Source organism: Lissotriton helveticus, chromosome 1_1 (assembly GCF_964261635.1).
Source record: "Lissotriton helveticus chromosome 1_1, aLisHel1.1, whole genome shotgun sequence".
Classification (NCBI taxonomy): domain Eukaryota; kingdom Metazoa; phylum Chordata; class Amphibia; order Caudata; family Salamandridae; genus Lissotriton; species Lissotriton helveticus.
In genome coordinates this window covers 1,340,772,704-1,340,790,525 of record NC_136057.1, presented here as the reverse complement: position 1 = coordinate 1,340,790,525, position 17,822 = coordinate 1,340,772,704, and the positions used below count along the sequence as shown (strand labels likewise).

Here is a 17,822-nt window from a genome sequence, read left to right as displayed (position 1 = left end):
ATCCACCTGTCACCAAGGGTAAATCTGCGGGCAGCACCCCAGATATAAGGCATCTTGGTTCCTGGGGCCCGAAGGTGCACCAGAAGGATTCGACAAAGGTACAACGAGCCTGATCATGGCCCTGCAGAACCTTTTAATCTGTTCAGCCCTGGAAGCTTGGATTGTGCTGGAACCAATTGCCGGATAAGCTCCAAAGTCGACTGACACTAGGAGCGAGAAAGAGACTTGGTGCTGCCATCTTTACCTTCTCCAGTGAATGAGAGTGGCGCAATACCGGCTTTGATTTCTTAGGTTTTAATTTATGCTTATCAGACGATTTATATATCGATTAAGACTGATCTCTGGAACGGCTTTGTTAACTTCAGGAGCGAGAATGGGACCTCTGACCTAGGCCAGGGACCTGCTCTCTCTGGTCTGACGTGACGTGCCTCTGCCCAGGTAGGGGTTCGAGCCCCGGCTGCCTCCCAGTTCTGTCCCACTTGTTGACTGTTTATTGCCTGCTCGTTTTTTTCCTGCTTTGGTCTCTGCCTGTCTTTCCTGTTTCGTACTCATTCTGTGCCCGTACTGTTTTTCCCTGTTACCCACTCCCCCTCCTGCCGCCGCTGCCCCCGCGGTCACCCTCTGCCGTTTTTTCCACTCCCCCCTCCCATCTGTGCCTCCCTCCCACCTCCCTATAAAATGCCTCCCGCTGCGCGGCGGCATGCAGCGGGCGCGCCAAAGCCAGCCAGTCTGCACACGTCCACAACCCGACCGAGCCAGTGCCAGGAACCCTGAAACTTAGACCATCCATCACTACAACGCCACCAACCTCTTCGCACTCAACCCCGGAAGCCACAGAGAATGCCACCAGGCCTCACCAAACACTACCCATTGTCAGTTCTCGTGCCTCTGCTGCAGAAAAACCATCAACACCACCTTGGACTCCAACACCACCAACACCAGCGACACACTAAAATGCAACCTCCTCAACGTACGCTCCGTACACAAACACGCCGTGGAAACCTGGGATCTACTCGACTCCCTCTCACCTGACATTGCATTCTTCATAGAGACCTGAACCAACGCATACTCCACCCCGACATCAACACTGTCATCCCGGACGGATACAAGATTCAGAGGAAAGACCGCACCAGTGGGGGCCTCGTCATCGCCCACAGAAGCACCCTCTGTCTCACCACCTCCAGCAAAACCCTCCTCTCCGCCGAACACCTGTACTTCCAGATCCAGACCACACCCAAAGCCATGCTCCGAGGAACCCTTGTCTACAGACCCCTGGACACTCTTCGCCGCCACCACCATCACCTACTTCATCGCAACCCACGCCATTGCCTCCAGGAACTACCTACTTATCGGAGACCTGAACTTTCACCTCGACGACCCCAACTCCATCATCCTCCGTGACAACCTCGCCAGCATCGGACTGAAACAACTCGTCAACACACCATCTCACAGAGCAGGACACATCCTCGACCCCATCTCCGCAGCAGGAAACAGCGTCCACTTCAGCCACACAACACAACACAACCACCATGGATCAACCACCACTGGTAACACTTCGCCATCGACAAACCCAAGGCACCCAAACCAGCCCCACGCCCACCACGAAGGAACTGGAGCAAGCTCACCGACGAGCAACTCAACACCACCCTCACCCAAAACAACCACACCTCGTCGTCTGACGCAAACATAGCAGCCAGAGAACTCTACACCTGGATCACCAACTGCGCAGACTAGCTTGCCAAGCTGTGCAACACCAGCAGACAACGCCCCAGGAAAGCTGCCTGGTCACCACCACTCTCCAAGAAACCAGGCGCACCTGCAGACACCTGGAGAAAAACTGGAGAAACACCAAGACAGCCGAAAACCACACCACCTACAAGAATGCCATGATGGACTACCACAAACAAATCAGAGCCACCAAAAGGAACTTCATCCACAACAAAATCCTCGCCAACTTCACCAACGCCAAGGAACTTTTCAGCGTCATTCAGGAATTTATCAACCCACGCAGCGAAGCCACAGACATCATCCCATCCCAAGACCGCTGCAACAAGCTTGGAACCTACCTCCAGCTCAAAATCAAGAACCTCTACAACAACTTTGTCGACCACCCTCCAGACCTCACAGAAGGCCCTCTGCCCACCAGAGACACCAGCCGGCCCACCATCTCCAACTGAACACCGATCATTGACCGAAGACACCGCCTCGACCATGAGAGGCATCCACTTAGGGGCCCCAACGACCCCTGCCCCCCTCACATCTACCACAAAGCCACCACCGCAATAGCTCCCAAACCACAACGCACCATCAACATCACCTTCAGAACAGGAACCTTTCCAGACAACTGGAAGCGCGCAGAAGTCAGACCCCTGCCCAAGAAGCCCACAGCTGTCCCCACCAACCTCAAAAACTATCGGCCCATCTCGCTCCTCCCCTTCGCAGACAAAGTTGCAGAAAAAACAGTCATCAAGGAGCGGACACGATTCATGGAAGAAAATGCCGCCCTCGACCCATCCCAAACCAGATTCCGAAGCAACCATAGCACAGAGACAGCCCTACTCGCCGCCACAGATGACTTCCGCACCCTCCTGGACAAAGGCCACTCCGCAACCCTCATCCTACTCGACCTATCATCAGCCTTCGACACCGTCTCCCACCGCACACTAGTCATCAGACTACACAACGCAGGCATACAAGGAACAGCCCTGGACTGGATCTGATCATTCCTCACAGGATAAAGCAAAAGAATCAGGCAACCACCCTTCCTCTCCGACCCCACGAAAATCACCTGCGGACTACGGCAAGAACCTCTGCATCATACTCGACTCATCACTCAGCATGAACCGCCAGGTCAACGCCGTCACCTCGAGCTTCTTCAACACACTCCGCATCCTCCGCAAGACCTTCAAGTGGATTTCCCATCTCCACCCCCTCCCCCCAACCCCCCAAGGAAGACAGTCACCCATGCACTCATTCGCAGCAGACTGCGGAAATTCACTACGTCGGCATCAACAAGTCCCTAATCCGCAAACTCTAGACAATACAGAAGACCGCCGCCAGACTCATCCTCTGCCTCCCCCAGCACAAACTCATCACCCAGCACCTACGAAAACTCCACTGGCTCCCCGTGGAGAAAAGAGTCACTTTTAAATCCTCACCCACGCCTACAAGTCCTACATAACAACGGACCCAAATACCTCACCGACAGAATCAACTTCCACGTACCCAAAAGAAACCTGCGAACCTCCAACCTCGCACTGGTCGAAACACCACGCATTCACAGAAACAGAGCAGGCGGAAGATCCTTCTCCCACATTGCAGCCAAGACCTGGAACGAGCTACCGGCAGAAATCAGACAAGCCCCCTCCCTGAGCACCTTCAGGAAAACCCTCAAGACCTAGCTCTTCGGCTAGACTGATCTATGACATCCACACCCCCCCCAGCTCCTTGAGACCGTCACGGGAGAGTAGTGTGCTTACAATTCCCCGATTGATTGACTGGAACCGAACCTTCGGGTTGGCTCGAGACTTGGACCAGTCTCGATGCGTGGTCTTCTTATGCCTTGCGATGTAGGGTTTCGCCTTGCAGTCTCAGATGGCCTTTGGATTCTTCAACGCACAGTGGCTGCAGACCTTATAGTCGTGACTCTACCCCAGTCACCGAAGGAACATCTTATAAGGATCTGCCAAAGACATTTGTTTGTGATAGTCCCTGCGCACTGTTATTTTTAACAAAATATTTGAGTTAAATGTCTTTTTACAGAGGAGAGGGAGCTGCAGATCCGCATCTGGTGGCATGGAAAGAAAGGATCTTTCAGAGCGTGGTAGTGCACCCAAATAGGCCCTGCAAGTCATTTCCAGCGCGGAATGGCATCAGCGTGGAGCTGCACTCCGCCATCTACCGGCGTCCAAGTTACTGCTGAAAACTTTCTGGATCCAGTCTAATGCCTGGAGAATATTCAAAACAGGAGGAATCAGCGGCAACAAGTCTATCAGAACATGATCATCTGGAAAGAAACAATGCTTACATAGGCAATTGGTTTTTAAACAAAACTGCATACACGGCTACAACCCTTCTTAATATTACATTAGCATTGATTTTTTTTGTTTTAGAAGGACGAGAGTTTAAGATTTGTTGCGTCAGGCTAGATGCCGAGAGAGTGTCTTATATTGTTACTTCAACAGGATTGTCAATTGTGTTGCAACTAACATTGACTTACCGAAGGAAATAGGGCTGTTCCATGTAAGAATAATCAAGAATGGCAAAGATATTGGCCATTAATAAAACCTTTCCTACTTACATCGATGTGCTGAGGTTCATACAAAGGATTCCCTGCAATTGAATCGTATCTTCCTGCGGCATGTATAACATGATGTAAAGAATCCATCTGTAAAAACAAGCATAATTTTCAGCTAATATTCACTAAGTCATCACTTTTTATTATGAAACAAAAATAAGCATGGGAGTTTATTCTCAAGATCAGGGGGAAGTGTAGATTGCCAACAGTCGCTCAAGAGTAACTGCTCGGTGAGATGCAGATCCACCATCAAACATGTGCACTCTTAAAACAAAGCTCTTCCTTATGAACACTCCTCACCACATTAACATCACTTAAAATGCTAAGACATAGGGGAGAGTCAGACAGGGCCAATTATCAGTTCTGTTCCCAAGTTCTTGTATAAACCTGGAGATGTCTGCTTGCCCATAAAGTTCTTAACCTCAGGAACCAAGGGAATACAAAGATGGTGTCAAGTTGCAAAGTACCTGCAATCAATTTATCAGCTTTGTGGGGTCCATGCACCTCAGGTCTTCTACAACACCTACAAACAGAGTCTGGCGTTTGGAAGTGCACCCGCAAACCCACTCAGTGTTAGACCACAGGACCCTTCTGTCCTGGGCCAGACATTAGGTCTCAGCTCGTCCTTTGGGAGATGCCATCTACACTTGCCACAAGGATCCCTGAACCTTTGCCAAGCCGGTCTATCTATACTACTATAATAAAGGAAGAACTTTGAAGCTTTGAGGCGGGTAAACTCGGGAACCACAGCGCCAATCCACACACCTGATACATCGTTGGAATTGTCAGGGTGTGCAGATGGACATAGGCTATATAAAGTAAAAATTAAACGTAATTTAAAAAATTTAACATAAAAAAATAGTAGCCTGGAAGTAGCGCCGGCCGCGACGTAGCACTGGCCAAGACGTGCGTGCTGACGAGGAGCCGCTGCAGACATGAGCGCGGGGTGGAGCGGCGGACAGGCGGGGAGGAGAGGAGGACAGGCGGGGAGAAGCGGTGACGAGCGGCGGTGAAGTCAGGAGCACGGGGAGGAGCGGCGGCTCAGGTAAGGCTCCGGGACACGGACAATGTCGGGGCGGGAGGGGGCCGGGGCCGGGGCGGGCGGTTGGCCCTGAAGAACGGCGGCTGAGGTAAGGCTCCGGCTCCGGGACACGGACAATGTCGGGGCGGGCGGGGGCCCGGGCGGTTGGCCCTAAAGCCTCATTGCCCCCGGACGACGTCGGGGCGGGCTGCTAGTATAAATATAACAGTGTAACAGAATATGGAGACGTGTGAAAAGAATAGGTTTGATTACCCACTGTTTACTTGCAAAAAAGTCATACGGGTATTCAATTGCCAAAGAAAGTCTGTTAAGAAGCGTATTTTTCAAATCATTAGCTAAAGAGGAGCCACATGTTTCCATGTGATCCATACATCAGAGGTCGCTGGAGTCACCTATAGGAATGTGCCCCCCCCGAACAAACAGGATTATTAAAACCTGGGCATATGTAGCTGACAGAAGATCACAAGGATGAGAAGCAACCCATCAGGAGGGACACTCCAAATGTAAGTAAACAATTCAGAAAAAGCTGCCATAAGCCACATGACTGTCCTCTATCTGAGGCGGGCGAATTGGGGGAAGTCCACTGGGCATGAATGGTTTCCTTTAGAGTGCTGGGGAAGACATTTCCCACATGAAGAAAGGAAGAGGGTTGAGAATATACATGTACGAAGTAGTCCTAGTGGAACAATTTGAATCTCTCAGGTTGAAGCCGTACCAAAAGACGACTAATAATGTTTCACTGGGGGTTAATGAATTAGGGACTTTCAAGTATGTGCTACTCTGAAGGATGAAGGCAGAGAAACAGCGGACAAACTAAGAAGGAAAATGCTACTTACCAGTATGCATCTGTTTTTGGCATGTAGAGCTGCAGAGTACTACACTTTGCAATAGATCGCCACCTGGTGTGGGCTCGGATGATTGCATGTAGTTGTCGTCTTGGAAGAAATCTTTTGTAGTCACGAGATAGGCGACTCCTCCCTTGGACGATAGTGCGCATGGTCATCGGCTCCATCCTTAGATTGTTTTTCGCCATAATGAGAAATGATGGAGTTAGTAGAAGTAAAGAAAGGATGTCCATGCGTGTGTATCTAATTAAGATAAAACTGGAACAGATTCAGGTCCCGGGGAGGCGGGAGGGCGTGTAGTACTCTGCAGGTCTACATGCCAAGAACAGATGCATACTGGTAAGTAGCGCTTTCCGTTTAAGGCATATGAGCTGCAGATTCTGCACTTTGCATCGATTGTGCAGCAGTGTATCCCCTAGCGGTGGTCACCAGTATCTGTTGCAGTAGTTTGAAAGAGAGTTTTTAGAACAGCTTGGCCTACTGCAGCTTGCTGCTTGGCTTGCAGTAGTGTTTAGTGAAGGTGTGTGTTGTAGACCATGTTGCTGCCTTGCAGAAGTCTTCTAGGGGGATGTTCTCTAAGAAAGCCATAGAGGCTCCTAGTTTGCATGTGGAGTGCACTCTAGGAGGAACTGTTAATGTATGTTTTGCTTTTTGATACCATGTTTGTATACATTTTACAATCCACCTTTAGAGATGGGGTTGCCTTTATGTGGTGGAGAGAAAAGTACAAACAATTGCTTTGTTTTACGAAAAGATTTGGTCCTATCTATATAAAAGAGAAGAGCTCTTTTAACGTCTAGTGTGTGTAGAGCTCTTTCTGCTACAGAGTCAGGGTTTTGGAAAAACACAGGTAACTCTACAGATTGGTTTAAATGAAAAGGAGTACTGACTTTTGGAAGGAATTTAGGATTAGTTCTTAGAACCACCTTGTTACGGTTTAATTGTAAGAATGGTTCTTGTATAGTGAAAGCCTGTATCTCACTTACTCTCCTAAGAGAGGTAATAGCAATAAGGAAAGCTGTTTTCCATGTGAGGAATTACAGTTCACATTTGTGTAGAGGTTCAAAAGGTGGTCCCATGAGCCTTGTAAGAACAACGTTTAGGTTCCACACTGGTGGTAACCTGAGGGGAATAATTATTTTTAATCCTTCCATAAATGCTTTAATAGCAGGCACTCTAAAAAGAGACAGATGTGGTCTATTTTGTAAATATGCTGCAAGATGTAGGCGTATAGATGAATATACCAAGTTACATCTTTGTAAATGTAGAAGGCAGCAAATGATATTTTGGATAGAAGCATCCAGGGGATCAATTTGGTTATTGTTGCAAAAAAATTGCAAATCTCTTCCATTTAGCAGCTTAGCAAGCTCTAGTAGTAGGTCTCCTGGCCTCTTTAATGATGTTCATACAGTCTGGTGGTAGATTAAGATAACCAAACTCTAAGACTTCAGGAGCCAGATCGCCAGATTCAGTTGATTTGGGTCTGGATGTCTGATGTCTCCATGGTTCTGCGTTAGCAGGGATGGTGCCAGACGCAGTTTTTGGCGTGGAAATAGGGATAATTCTAGCAGAGTTGTATACCACGGTTGGTGTGCCCATGTGGGAGCAACTAAAATTAGTTTGAGAGACTGTTGCCGAATTTCACGCACTCTTAGTGGTATTAGTGGTAGCAGCGGGTGTGGAAACCTGGCGGCGAAGGTTGGGCATTTTGCGTTTTCGTGTGTGGCGAACAGATCTATGTCTGGATGACCCCACCCGAGAATGAATGGTTGAAGAACTTGCGGATGTAGTTCCCATTTGTGAATTTGTTGGGGCTGTCGACTCAACAGATCTGCTATCTGATTGTGAACTCCTGGAAGGTGTTCTGCTAGCAGATATATGTTTTGTGGAATGGCCCATCTCCAAATGTTCTGTGCAAGCTGAGACAGCTGTAGAGAGTGTGTCCCCCCCTGTTTTTGTACATAGTACATAGCTGTCATGTTATCCGTCCGGATTAAGACAGCTTTGTTTTGTACTTGGAATGTTTTGAGTGCTAAGAATATTGTTAGCAGCTCTAGATGATTGATATGGATGATTGATATGGAACGATCTTTGTTGAATGGTCCATTGCCCTTGAGTTGTATGATGTAGGAGATGGGCTCCCCGTCCTGCGAGAGATGCGTCTGCTGGGAGTACTATTTGTGGAAGAGGTTCAAGGAACGGCCGACCCTTTGTCAAGTTTTTGGTGTTCCACCACTGTAGAGAGCGATGCAGAGAGCGATGTGTGCGGCTGTCTACCAACACCAGGTCTGATAGTTGCCCTTGAGCCTGGTTCCACTGTTGCTAGACATTCCGGTAACGAACGCATCTGCAGTCTTGCATATGGTACAATGAAGATGCAAGATGCCATCATGCCTATTAGTCTCATGAACACTCTGGCTTGGAGAGAGTGTTGATGTTGGAACTTTGTGACTAAGGCTTCAATGCTCTGTATCCTTGCTGGACTGGGATACGCTAGGGCTGTAGACGTGTTTATTGTAGCCCCTAAATACTGATGTACATGAGAGGGCTTTAGGTGCGACTTGGTGTAGTTGATCGTGAACCCTAAGTTGTGCAATGTTTGAATTGTTTGATGTGTGTGTTGGACACACTGATTGAATGACTTGGCTTTCATGAGCCAATCATCTAGATAAGGGAAGACATGTATCTGTTGTCTTCTGAGATGTGCTTCTACTACCGCTAGGCACTTGGTGAATACTCTTGGTGCAGTTGTTACCCCGAATGGAAGGACTTTGAATTGATAATGCTGTCCTTCCAGTGCAAACCTTAGATACTTCCTGTGAGAAGGATGCATAGGAATGTGGAAGTAGGCGCCCTTAAGATCTAGTGTTGTAAGGAAATCGCCCTGTTGCAGCAATGGGAGCACTTGTTGTAAAGTGATCATATGAAAACGATCTGATTGTATATATTGATTGAAGGGCCTGAGGTCGAGAATTAGTCTTAGTGTCCCGTCCTTTTTGGGTATTAGAAAGTACAGCGAGTAAACCCCTGTTCCTTGATGTCAAAACTATTTCTATTGCGTACTTTTGAAGAAGTGATAGGACTTCTTGTTTGAGCAGAGTAAGGTGTTCTGCAGACATTGGATGCTGCCTAGGAGGTATGTGTGGAGGGGTAGCTGTAAGTTCGTGGCAGTAGCCATACTGGATAATTTGCCTTACCCACCAGTCTGTTGTGTTGGAATTCCAGACAGGTAGGAACTGTGTTAATCTGCCCCCCACAGGAGTGGAATTCTGTTGGGGGAGCAGAGGGAAGTCGCTGTTTTGTGGTGGAAGCGGTTTGATTACTGTTGTTACCCCGACCTCTTCCCTTGTTGTTGCCTCTATATCCTCCTCTAAAATATCCTTTACTGGAGGATGTTTGTGTATTGGACTTGAAGAAAGCTGTATTGTCTGCTCCAGTTTGCTTGGAGCCTCCTCTATAGAAGGAGCAACGAAAGGAGCCTCTAGCTTGTGTGGACTGCAAAGCTCCCATAGATTTGGCTGTATCTGTATCTTTTTTCATTTTCTCAAGTGCTGTGTCTACCTCTGGTCCAAATAATTGATGTTGGTTAAATGGCTGATTTAAGATGGTAGTTTGCACTTCCTGCTTAAATCCTAAAATGCGTAGCCACGCATGACGTCTAAGTAGGACACTAGTGTTTACAGCTCTAAATGCGGTGTCTGCTACATCAAGTGCACACTTGATTGAGGCATTTGAAATTAACTTGCCTTCTTGTATAAGGTCGTTTTCCTGCGCCTTATATTGGTCAGGTAGATGTTGTAGTAGTGTTTCTAACTGGTCATAATGAGCCCTGTCGTATCTTGCAAGGAGGGCTTGTGTGTTAGCTATACGCCATGTATTGGTAGCATGTGCAGCTATTCTCTTGCCTGAAGCATCTACACCTTAGATTCTTTATCAGGTGGGGGTGCTTCACCGTCTGTGAGTTTGCCCTCTTTCTAGCATTTGAGGCAACTAGTGAATCTAAGGGTAGTTGTCCTTTAATGTAGGCTGGAGCCCCAGGAGCAGGCCTGTATTTTTTCTCAATTCTAGGGTTTAGGATCCTAGCACGTACAGGATCTTTAAATACCTCTGGAGCATGTTTGATGACCCCTTTAATCATAGGAAGAATTTGAACAGACCTTTGCGATTGTTCAAATGTATCTAACAAAAAATCTTCCTCTGCCTCATCTGAATGCATAGTGACCCCATGGTACATGGCAGCCCTGTTCAGCAAGTGCCCAAAACTAATATGATATTCTGGGGGAGAAGGCTTTTATGGATATGACTGTGGGTCAGGAATATCTGGCACATCTTGTGGGTTTGGGTACTCCCAGTCTGGATCATCAATAGGGTATGGGAAAGGCTCATCTGGGTCTACCCGTCCCCCCTAGGCTATACTCATCATCATTTTGAGGTGAATATGAAGAATGAAGAGGAGAGTGTTCAGGAGAAATTTGAGGTGAATTGTTAAGAGGAACAGGAGATGAAGGAGAAGGAAGTATAGGAGAAGAAGGGTGCATAGGAGATGTGGCAGAGTCCTTCTTCTTGACAGGCACCTCAGGTGCAGGTGCTCTGTCTAATTTCCTCTTCCTGTGTGTTGTAGTGGATACAGCACCTGTTTTAGGGTCAATGTAGATCTTCTTTTGTAGAGGATTAGGTTGAAAAAGTTCTTCTGATTGCGGAACCTTTACCGGCGCTGATTTTTTCGGTTCCGGGCGTCGTTGCGGCTTGTCTTTAGCCTTAGGAGTTATTACTGTGTCCTTTGGTGTAGATTTCGGCACCGAATGTGTTGTTTTCGGAGTCGTAGGCTGTTTCGAGGGCTTGGGCGCATCGGAATCAGTCCTTGTGGGTTTAGCTACCTAAGATGATGGCTTCGGAGTGGATGCTGGTGTTGTCTGCTTCGAGGCGTCGGACGCTGGCTTCATAGGTTTGTCTTTAGAAGTTGATGGTTTCGGAGCAGAGACTTCTTTCGGTTTCGGTGCAGAGTGAGGTGGTGGGATCGGCACGTGCGGCTTGCTCGATAAGGAGCTACCGGAAGGCTTGAGTATTTTCTTCTGAGCTGAGCTCGATGGCGGGGCTTTCAAAGTGTTTTTTCGGTCACAACTGGGCCACGGAGGCGGAGTGTTGACCGTTGCCTTCGATTTAGGTGCTGTATATGTGGCCCGGGCAGTAGTACTCAAGCGCTGACCCGATGGTATGGAGTCATCTGCCTCTGATACGACGATTTAGAGATCATCTGAATCTTCTTCGAGAATGAGTGTAACCTCCTCGTCTAAGATATCCACCGGCTCCGGAACCGATCTCTGCAGGTCGTGTCGACGGGCCCTCCGATCTCGAATGGTTTTCTTGGATCGAATGGACGTGCAGGCTGTACAGCTGGATTCGTCGTGTTCTGGCGATAAGCACAGATTACAGACCTCGTGGTAGTCACTGTGGAAACTTTGCTCCACTCTTGGGGCATCTTTTGAATGCCGTCCTTTCCATTAGGTGTAGGCCTCATGGCGTGGATAGGCCCAACGGCCCGCGTCGACGACCGGAATCGAGCTGACAGACTCGAGATGATGTTTGTTGATATCGAAAGTAGTTAGGTGAAGTATGAATACGTTTTTACGCGTCAAAGTACTTGAAAAGTAGATTTCGAACCGGAGCGGAACATTTTCATCCGAACCCAGTGGCGGAAAAAAACAATCTAAGGATGGAGCCGATGACCATGCGCACTATCGTCCAAGGGAGGAGTCACCTATCTCGTGACTACAAAAGACTTCTTCCAAGACGACAACAACATGCAATCATCCGAGTCCAACACCAGGTGGCGATCTAATGCAAAGTGTAGAATCTGCATGCAGCTCATATGCCTCGAACAGGATATTCTCCAGTGGAACATTAGGAATGCTGAAGCAAATCAGTAATGGTGTTTGGCCTTTCCACATAAAAATAAAGTATTACATTATTTGCAGTAGTGGTTTTATGGGCTCCTGTGGGTGTTCAGTTCACAGTGCAGCCCTGAGCACTTGCTAAATGTCTAAGTGCACCCCTACTGCTGTGAGGTGGGCATGATTTAAGAATGCTCTATGTCTCTGAAATTTAAGCCAATGACAGCTGAATCATCTGATCTTACATTGAACTGAACATCAAGGCACAATAGGACGTTGCACATATTTACATGTAAAGACAGAAATGTATTTGGTACAGTCTCCTGAGCTTCACTACACTATGTAAACCAATAAGATGAATATTCACCAACTCTCCCAGCAGTAGCAAAAGTTATTAAGCTCATGTGTGACTGCTAACAATTTGAGAGTGAAAAAATTAAAACTCAATTTGCTTGGGTAGGAAAGTGTTGCACAAGTGTTCGACGCGATGGAGTGAGAGGGTGATGCATTGGAAGTGGGATGTGGGGAAGATGGTGAAGGAAACCGGCACACTTGAAGCAGCTAAAAAAGACTGCACACATTTTCTAAATTGCTAAAACAGCAGATAGATTATGTACATCATGAACATACTTGGTGTTCAGATAAAACACAAACCTTAACTTGATGAAAGAGTCTAGTGATATTTAGCTGGGGGATTTATATAGCACTCATCATGTTTAGCACACGTTCAAGGTGCTGAACGAGAGGGTAAATTGGGACAATATGCTCTTTGCTTTTGGTCAGTAGTGGTGAAGGCCTGTAGCCAGTCGTGGTAAAACCTTTAGACCCCCAAACTCCGGGCAGATTTTCACTCCGGGATAACGGAAATATTAAAATCTGAGAGGAAGAGAGCCATCACAGGGTGGATCCAATATCGTGGCGAATCATCTCAGAATCATTTGCATTCGACAGAAAGATGGTAAGGATTAGTAAAAGTCGTGTTTCATGGACAATTCGTCATCTTCAACAGCAGTAGTGGCAAAGACCTACATGGGAGAGGAAGCTCCTGTACAGTTCCCATAATAAGAAATGCTGCTTAATGAATACTTATTAAAATGTGTTTCAATATCACGGGCCTTAATACAGAGGTCTGGCAATGGCAGTTGGTCTTTTAGTCCCTTGAACCATAGCAGAGACATCAGATTAAGATGGGGGTGTCCACTGGTGGGGACAGAACTTCAGGGGCCTGAAAATCACAGCACCACCATCAGAAGCTTTCAAGGAATAACAAGAGTAATTTGTCAGTCTTTGGCTTCATGTGCATTCCGAAGCCTAACCTATTTACAACACCTATATACAAGACCTCCTAGGGGAATTCGATATACCATAATTTTTCAAATCCCACGGATGTGTGAATTAGCACTGATCCCTTAGGTCAAGGTGTATATTCTATATGTAAAAATGTCTCAACAGGCCATTACTCACTGTGAAAAAATTGGTGAGTAGCAACACCTGAGGGGGTTCCTGGCTAGCGATTACCAGTCTACCCACTTCTCATCATCGGTCACTCTCTCTCTGTTTAGTGTGTGAGGGACGCGGCTACAGGGGTTTGAGATAGACCTAGCCACTGGTTGACACGTGATCGTGAGACACGAGGTCTGTTTTTTCGTATGGTTGCCGGTATGCACTGACCTGGCAACCATAAGGTCCATTGATCGATTGAGTGTGAAGATTGATAATAAAGAACCCCACACTGCCCTGATGAAGTTGCTGGAATGTTGAGCAACAAAACATGTTGGCATTAAGTGGCATCAAGTAAATGAGTATGGTATACAGTTAACCATTTTTAATCGGGAGGGTTTTCAGCATTGGAATGAAGTTGGATAGCCAGCAAACCTTACCAGAATTTTATTTTTGCGAACCGAATGCACTGGTTCTCATTGGGGTTCTAGGTGCATATGTATGTAGGTTTTTGAACAGTGCACATATTGGTTTCCAAAGTGGTTCCTGTGCACACGACAATCTCACGAAGTTCTCAGGTGAGAACCAAATTAACGTAATTCTTCTAGAAATGATTCTGCAATCCAACAGTGTTGAATGATAGAAAATGTTTTTAATGGTTCTGAATCAGTAATCAGTACAAACGAGCAAAAGCCGACACGTGTTTCGTCACACCGTGTGCGGGTAATGACTCATCAGGCCTGTGGCTAAAGGCGGCCTCGTGTGAAAGGGCACAACAAACGAGGAGTCGTGGTAAAGTGGAAGCGGTGTGGACAATCCTCGGTGCGGGTAAAAGGAAAGGGAGAATGAAGGCACAAGTACGTCAAAGGACGGGTGTGTCCTTTTCGGTGTGCTGGAAATCAAGCGCGAGCATGAGTTAGCAGACAGCACACACCCCAGCTTCCAGTAATGGATGAGTGGTGAACCCAAGATTTCAATAATGATTCATTGGGGTCCCCGGGTTCCAGTAATGATTAAGCGGGGGTGTCCACAGAAGTCAAAAGGTTAACAACCACTGGCCTAGAGCCATCAAAGGGCAGTAGTAGTGTACTGGTGCAACTAGCACATGCTATGCAGTTGAAGGGTTCCAGACCTGACGGAAACACAAATTCTACTAGGCCGTCACGGACTTGGATTGTTTGTATCAGTGAGTTCCTGAAGTTATCCAAAACAGCATGCAAGATCTCACTGGCCATGTCCAGTGAGGTATGGGTATACCAGCCTAAAAGGCACGGGTATACCAGCCTAAAAGACACAACGCATTGAAAGAACATGGAGCCAGGCGAACTGAAGTAAACATTTTCTTGACAAAGGCATCAATATGTTTCGAGACTCTGTCTAGGGCTGTGAAGGCGGAAAGGATCAGAGGAAAAGCATTAGGATGGACTCTACTTGTGGACATCTGCACCACAAGGAGATCAGACATTGGGTTTCAAGTCAAAGGTTCTGGGTATCCGGGGCTGTTATGTGCTGTCTGGCCACGGGTGGGCTGACCAGTAGATCTGAGCCAAGCTTGGACCCAGTGGCCATGGAAGTGTCCCGTAAGGGCCTATCGCAACAGAGGTTCAAATGAAGTTGGACCTGGCTAAAGAATTTCAGTGAATAAATTGGCCTGGGCAATTGAAAATCCTGCTTTTCTGCTACCCTTTACATTACTACAGAGAAAGAGGCACTTTCTTTGGCTAATGGACAAGGTGTCCAGTCTAGCTCTATCTCTGGTGAGGTATCTAGCCCACCGGCATTTGAAAAAAATCAAAGTACAGCTCTTCGTCATTGTAAGGAGGGAGCAGATGTAACGCCTCCTCAACTCATTAATGTCATCAGGGACATTAAGACTGCTCTGGGCCACATGTGAGTGGAAGCCACAGAGGGCTTCTCATACTACCAAAGCTATTTCATAGCGCTACCTAGGCTTGGTGCAGGCCGACACTTGTTCAGAGTCAGACCAGCACTTACAACTGGATGGTGCAGACCCTCAAGCCAGAGTGGAAACCTTTACTAGCTTGGGTTTGGAGCAGGAACAGCAAAAGTACAAGTGTGAATCCCTGCAGCTCAGTGGGACAAGAAGGGGTGCCAGAGGATACTGGAACATCTAAAAAATTGCAGTCAGTCCTCCTTGCAGGCCAGTATTTGCTGCAGGATCATAGATAGCCCAGGAAATATGTGGTGACCAGGGACCAAAAGTGAGACTGGATTAGTGTCAGAAGATGCTGGATCCTTCAAGTGACTCCCAGGCAAATTCTTGCCATATATGCAGGATGGGCGACAAGTTTCGCTTGGATTTCTTGCACTTGTGGCACATTTTAAACTTCAACTTACTAGAAGAATTCAGGTGAGAATGGATTTCATGAGGGACAGACCTCACGACCAAGAATGGCCCCATGACTTGGACCTCTTATGCATGGCAATGTACAGCTTCGACCCCCGCTACCTGATTGGCTTCAGATGCATTAGGTCATCGTAAAACGGACAAAGTTCAGAGCAGTTCAAAGTGTCAATCAAAATGTCTAAGTAGTGCCGTCTCAAAGTTAAAGTACACGAGTTGGCCAAGTTCATAAGGGCAACTATTATAAGGGAGAATGTTTCCACAGTCTTATATTTGGACACAGAGTGAAAGTCAAGACAGTTTAGTAATATGGCTATTGGGCAACAAAATTTAAAAAATCTCTGGAGCAATAAAAATTCCTAAATATACCAGATCCCCCATGCAGTATTATTCAGAAACTGGACGTTTTCTCCTGCACTTACCCACAATTCTGAAACACTTTCTGAAAACCTGCAAATTAATAACTGGTCAAATGACAAGCGCTAATAAAATATTTAAAAACAACCATCAACGACTTAAACAGAGCAAGCCCTTCTATTGCCATTTTAGATTGAAAGACTGCTTCTTTTATCGTGCAATTCATTCATCTGCACCTACCTGAGGTGGTATGTTGGCTCCGAGCTGAGAACTTTGATAGGTGTCCCCGTTCAGGGCCTGCAGGTTCAGGTAGGATTCACCGGAGTGTGAGACCTTGAAAGAACCGGAGGAACCTAAGTAAAATGAAGTAGAATGGAAAAACATAAACTGCCAATGCAAAGGTGCACACCTCAGTTTAAAATATTCAATCACGAACATGTTTCCGATCATCAGATAAGGGCAGTGGAGAGAACACTGGATGGTTTACAATTATCTGCCACTGCTGAATAATAATACACCTTAAAAAGCATTATATTCACAGTGACAACTGCATGTCACAATACAAAGGTTGTTTCTGTTCAATCAAACCACAAGCACAGCATTCATTTTTATAAAAGTTTCAGTTAAGTATCAGGAAGCACTGCCACCCAGGCACTTACCACCAAAAAATTAATTTCACCCTGGCAGTACTAGCGAACTGAGGAGCCCGGCAACTGATATACTTCTAAAATGGATCACCAATCTTAAACTACACCCAAGGAGGCCTTCGGAGTCATTCCAGCTGTTAGCACCACGCAATATCCAAGAGTTGTGTGGTCAGACTCAAATCAGCACTAGAGAAATTACTGGAAAGTTTACTTACTAGTTTAATGACTGGAAAGTGACAATCAGGACTTGAAATACCTCAAAGCCAAAACACTACAAGTACATCTAAAAGAATTGTTCGCCACCAATCTCGGATCGAATCAGAAAGTTACGCAAATGTCTGTTGTTACAACAATGAATATGCCCCACTCATTTACTTTTTATATTTTCGACAAACTGTCAAAACAAACGTAGCAGGCGTTCCCTATTCCAAGAGCTCTAACTGTCGACCATTCACATTCCGTGGACAGCGAAAAACCTAGGACATATTGCAGACAAGTTGACATTCTAGGAAATGAGATCTTTCACAAGATTACTTGCACATCTAATTTCCCGCCAACAACATGCTTACACTGTCCTCAATTATTCCTGCTGCTTATAATCTTTCTGACAGCATTTATTATAGCTTAAGCATTTACCGCCAAGTGTTGGAGAGAAGCCAGTTATATGCAGATTACCTCTTCCACGGAAAACAATAGTTGAAAAAAGTACATATACGGTACATTCAAGTAAGATTTGCACGTTTAGTCCCCCCCCCCCCACACACACACACACACTCCCCGTCCTCCCCATGCACAGCTGGTCGGGTATTGTCTGTGCCATAGGCTAAAGCAGAAAGCACGTCCAAAATAATGAAAACGTTACTTACTTGTAGTCGAATGTATGCAGCTTGTCGTATCGTAGATCGCAAAATGTGCACCATCCAGCCATCTAGTGGAGG

The 17,822-nt window shown here is 46.7% G+C and overlaps 1 protein-coding gene across 1 annotated transcript in view; it reads right to left on the bottom strand.

Moving 5' to 3' along the window:
• LOC144823872 (pre-B-cell leukemia transcription factor 1-like) overlaps positions 1–17,822 on the bottom strand; it is a 327,009-nt gene that overhangs the window by 30,091 nt on the left and 279,096 nt on the right. Inside the window, exons 7-8 of the mRNA XM_078682758.1 lie at positions 16,478–16,590; positions 4,301–4,387 (exon numbers count right to left, since the gene is read on the bottom strand). Coding sequence (XP_078538884.1) covers positions 4,301–4,387; positions 16,478–16,590 — 200 coding nt within the window. The remainder of the gene's footprint in view (positions 1–4,300; positions 4,388–16,477; positions 16,591–17,822) is intronic.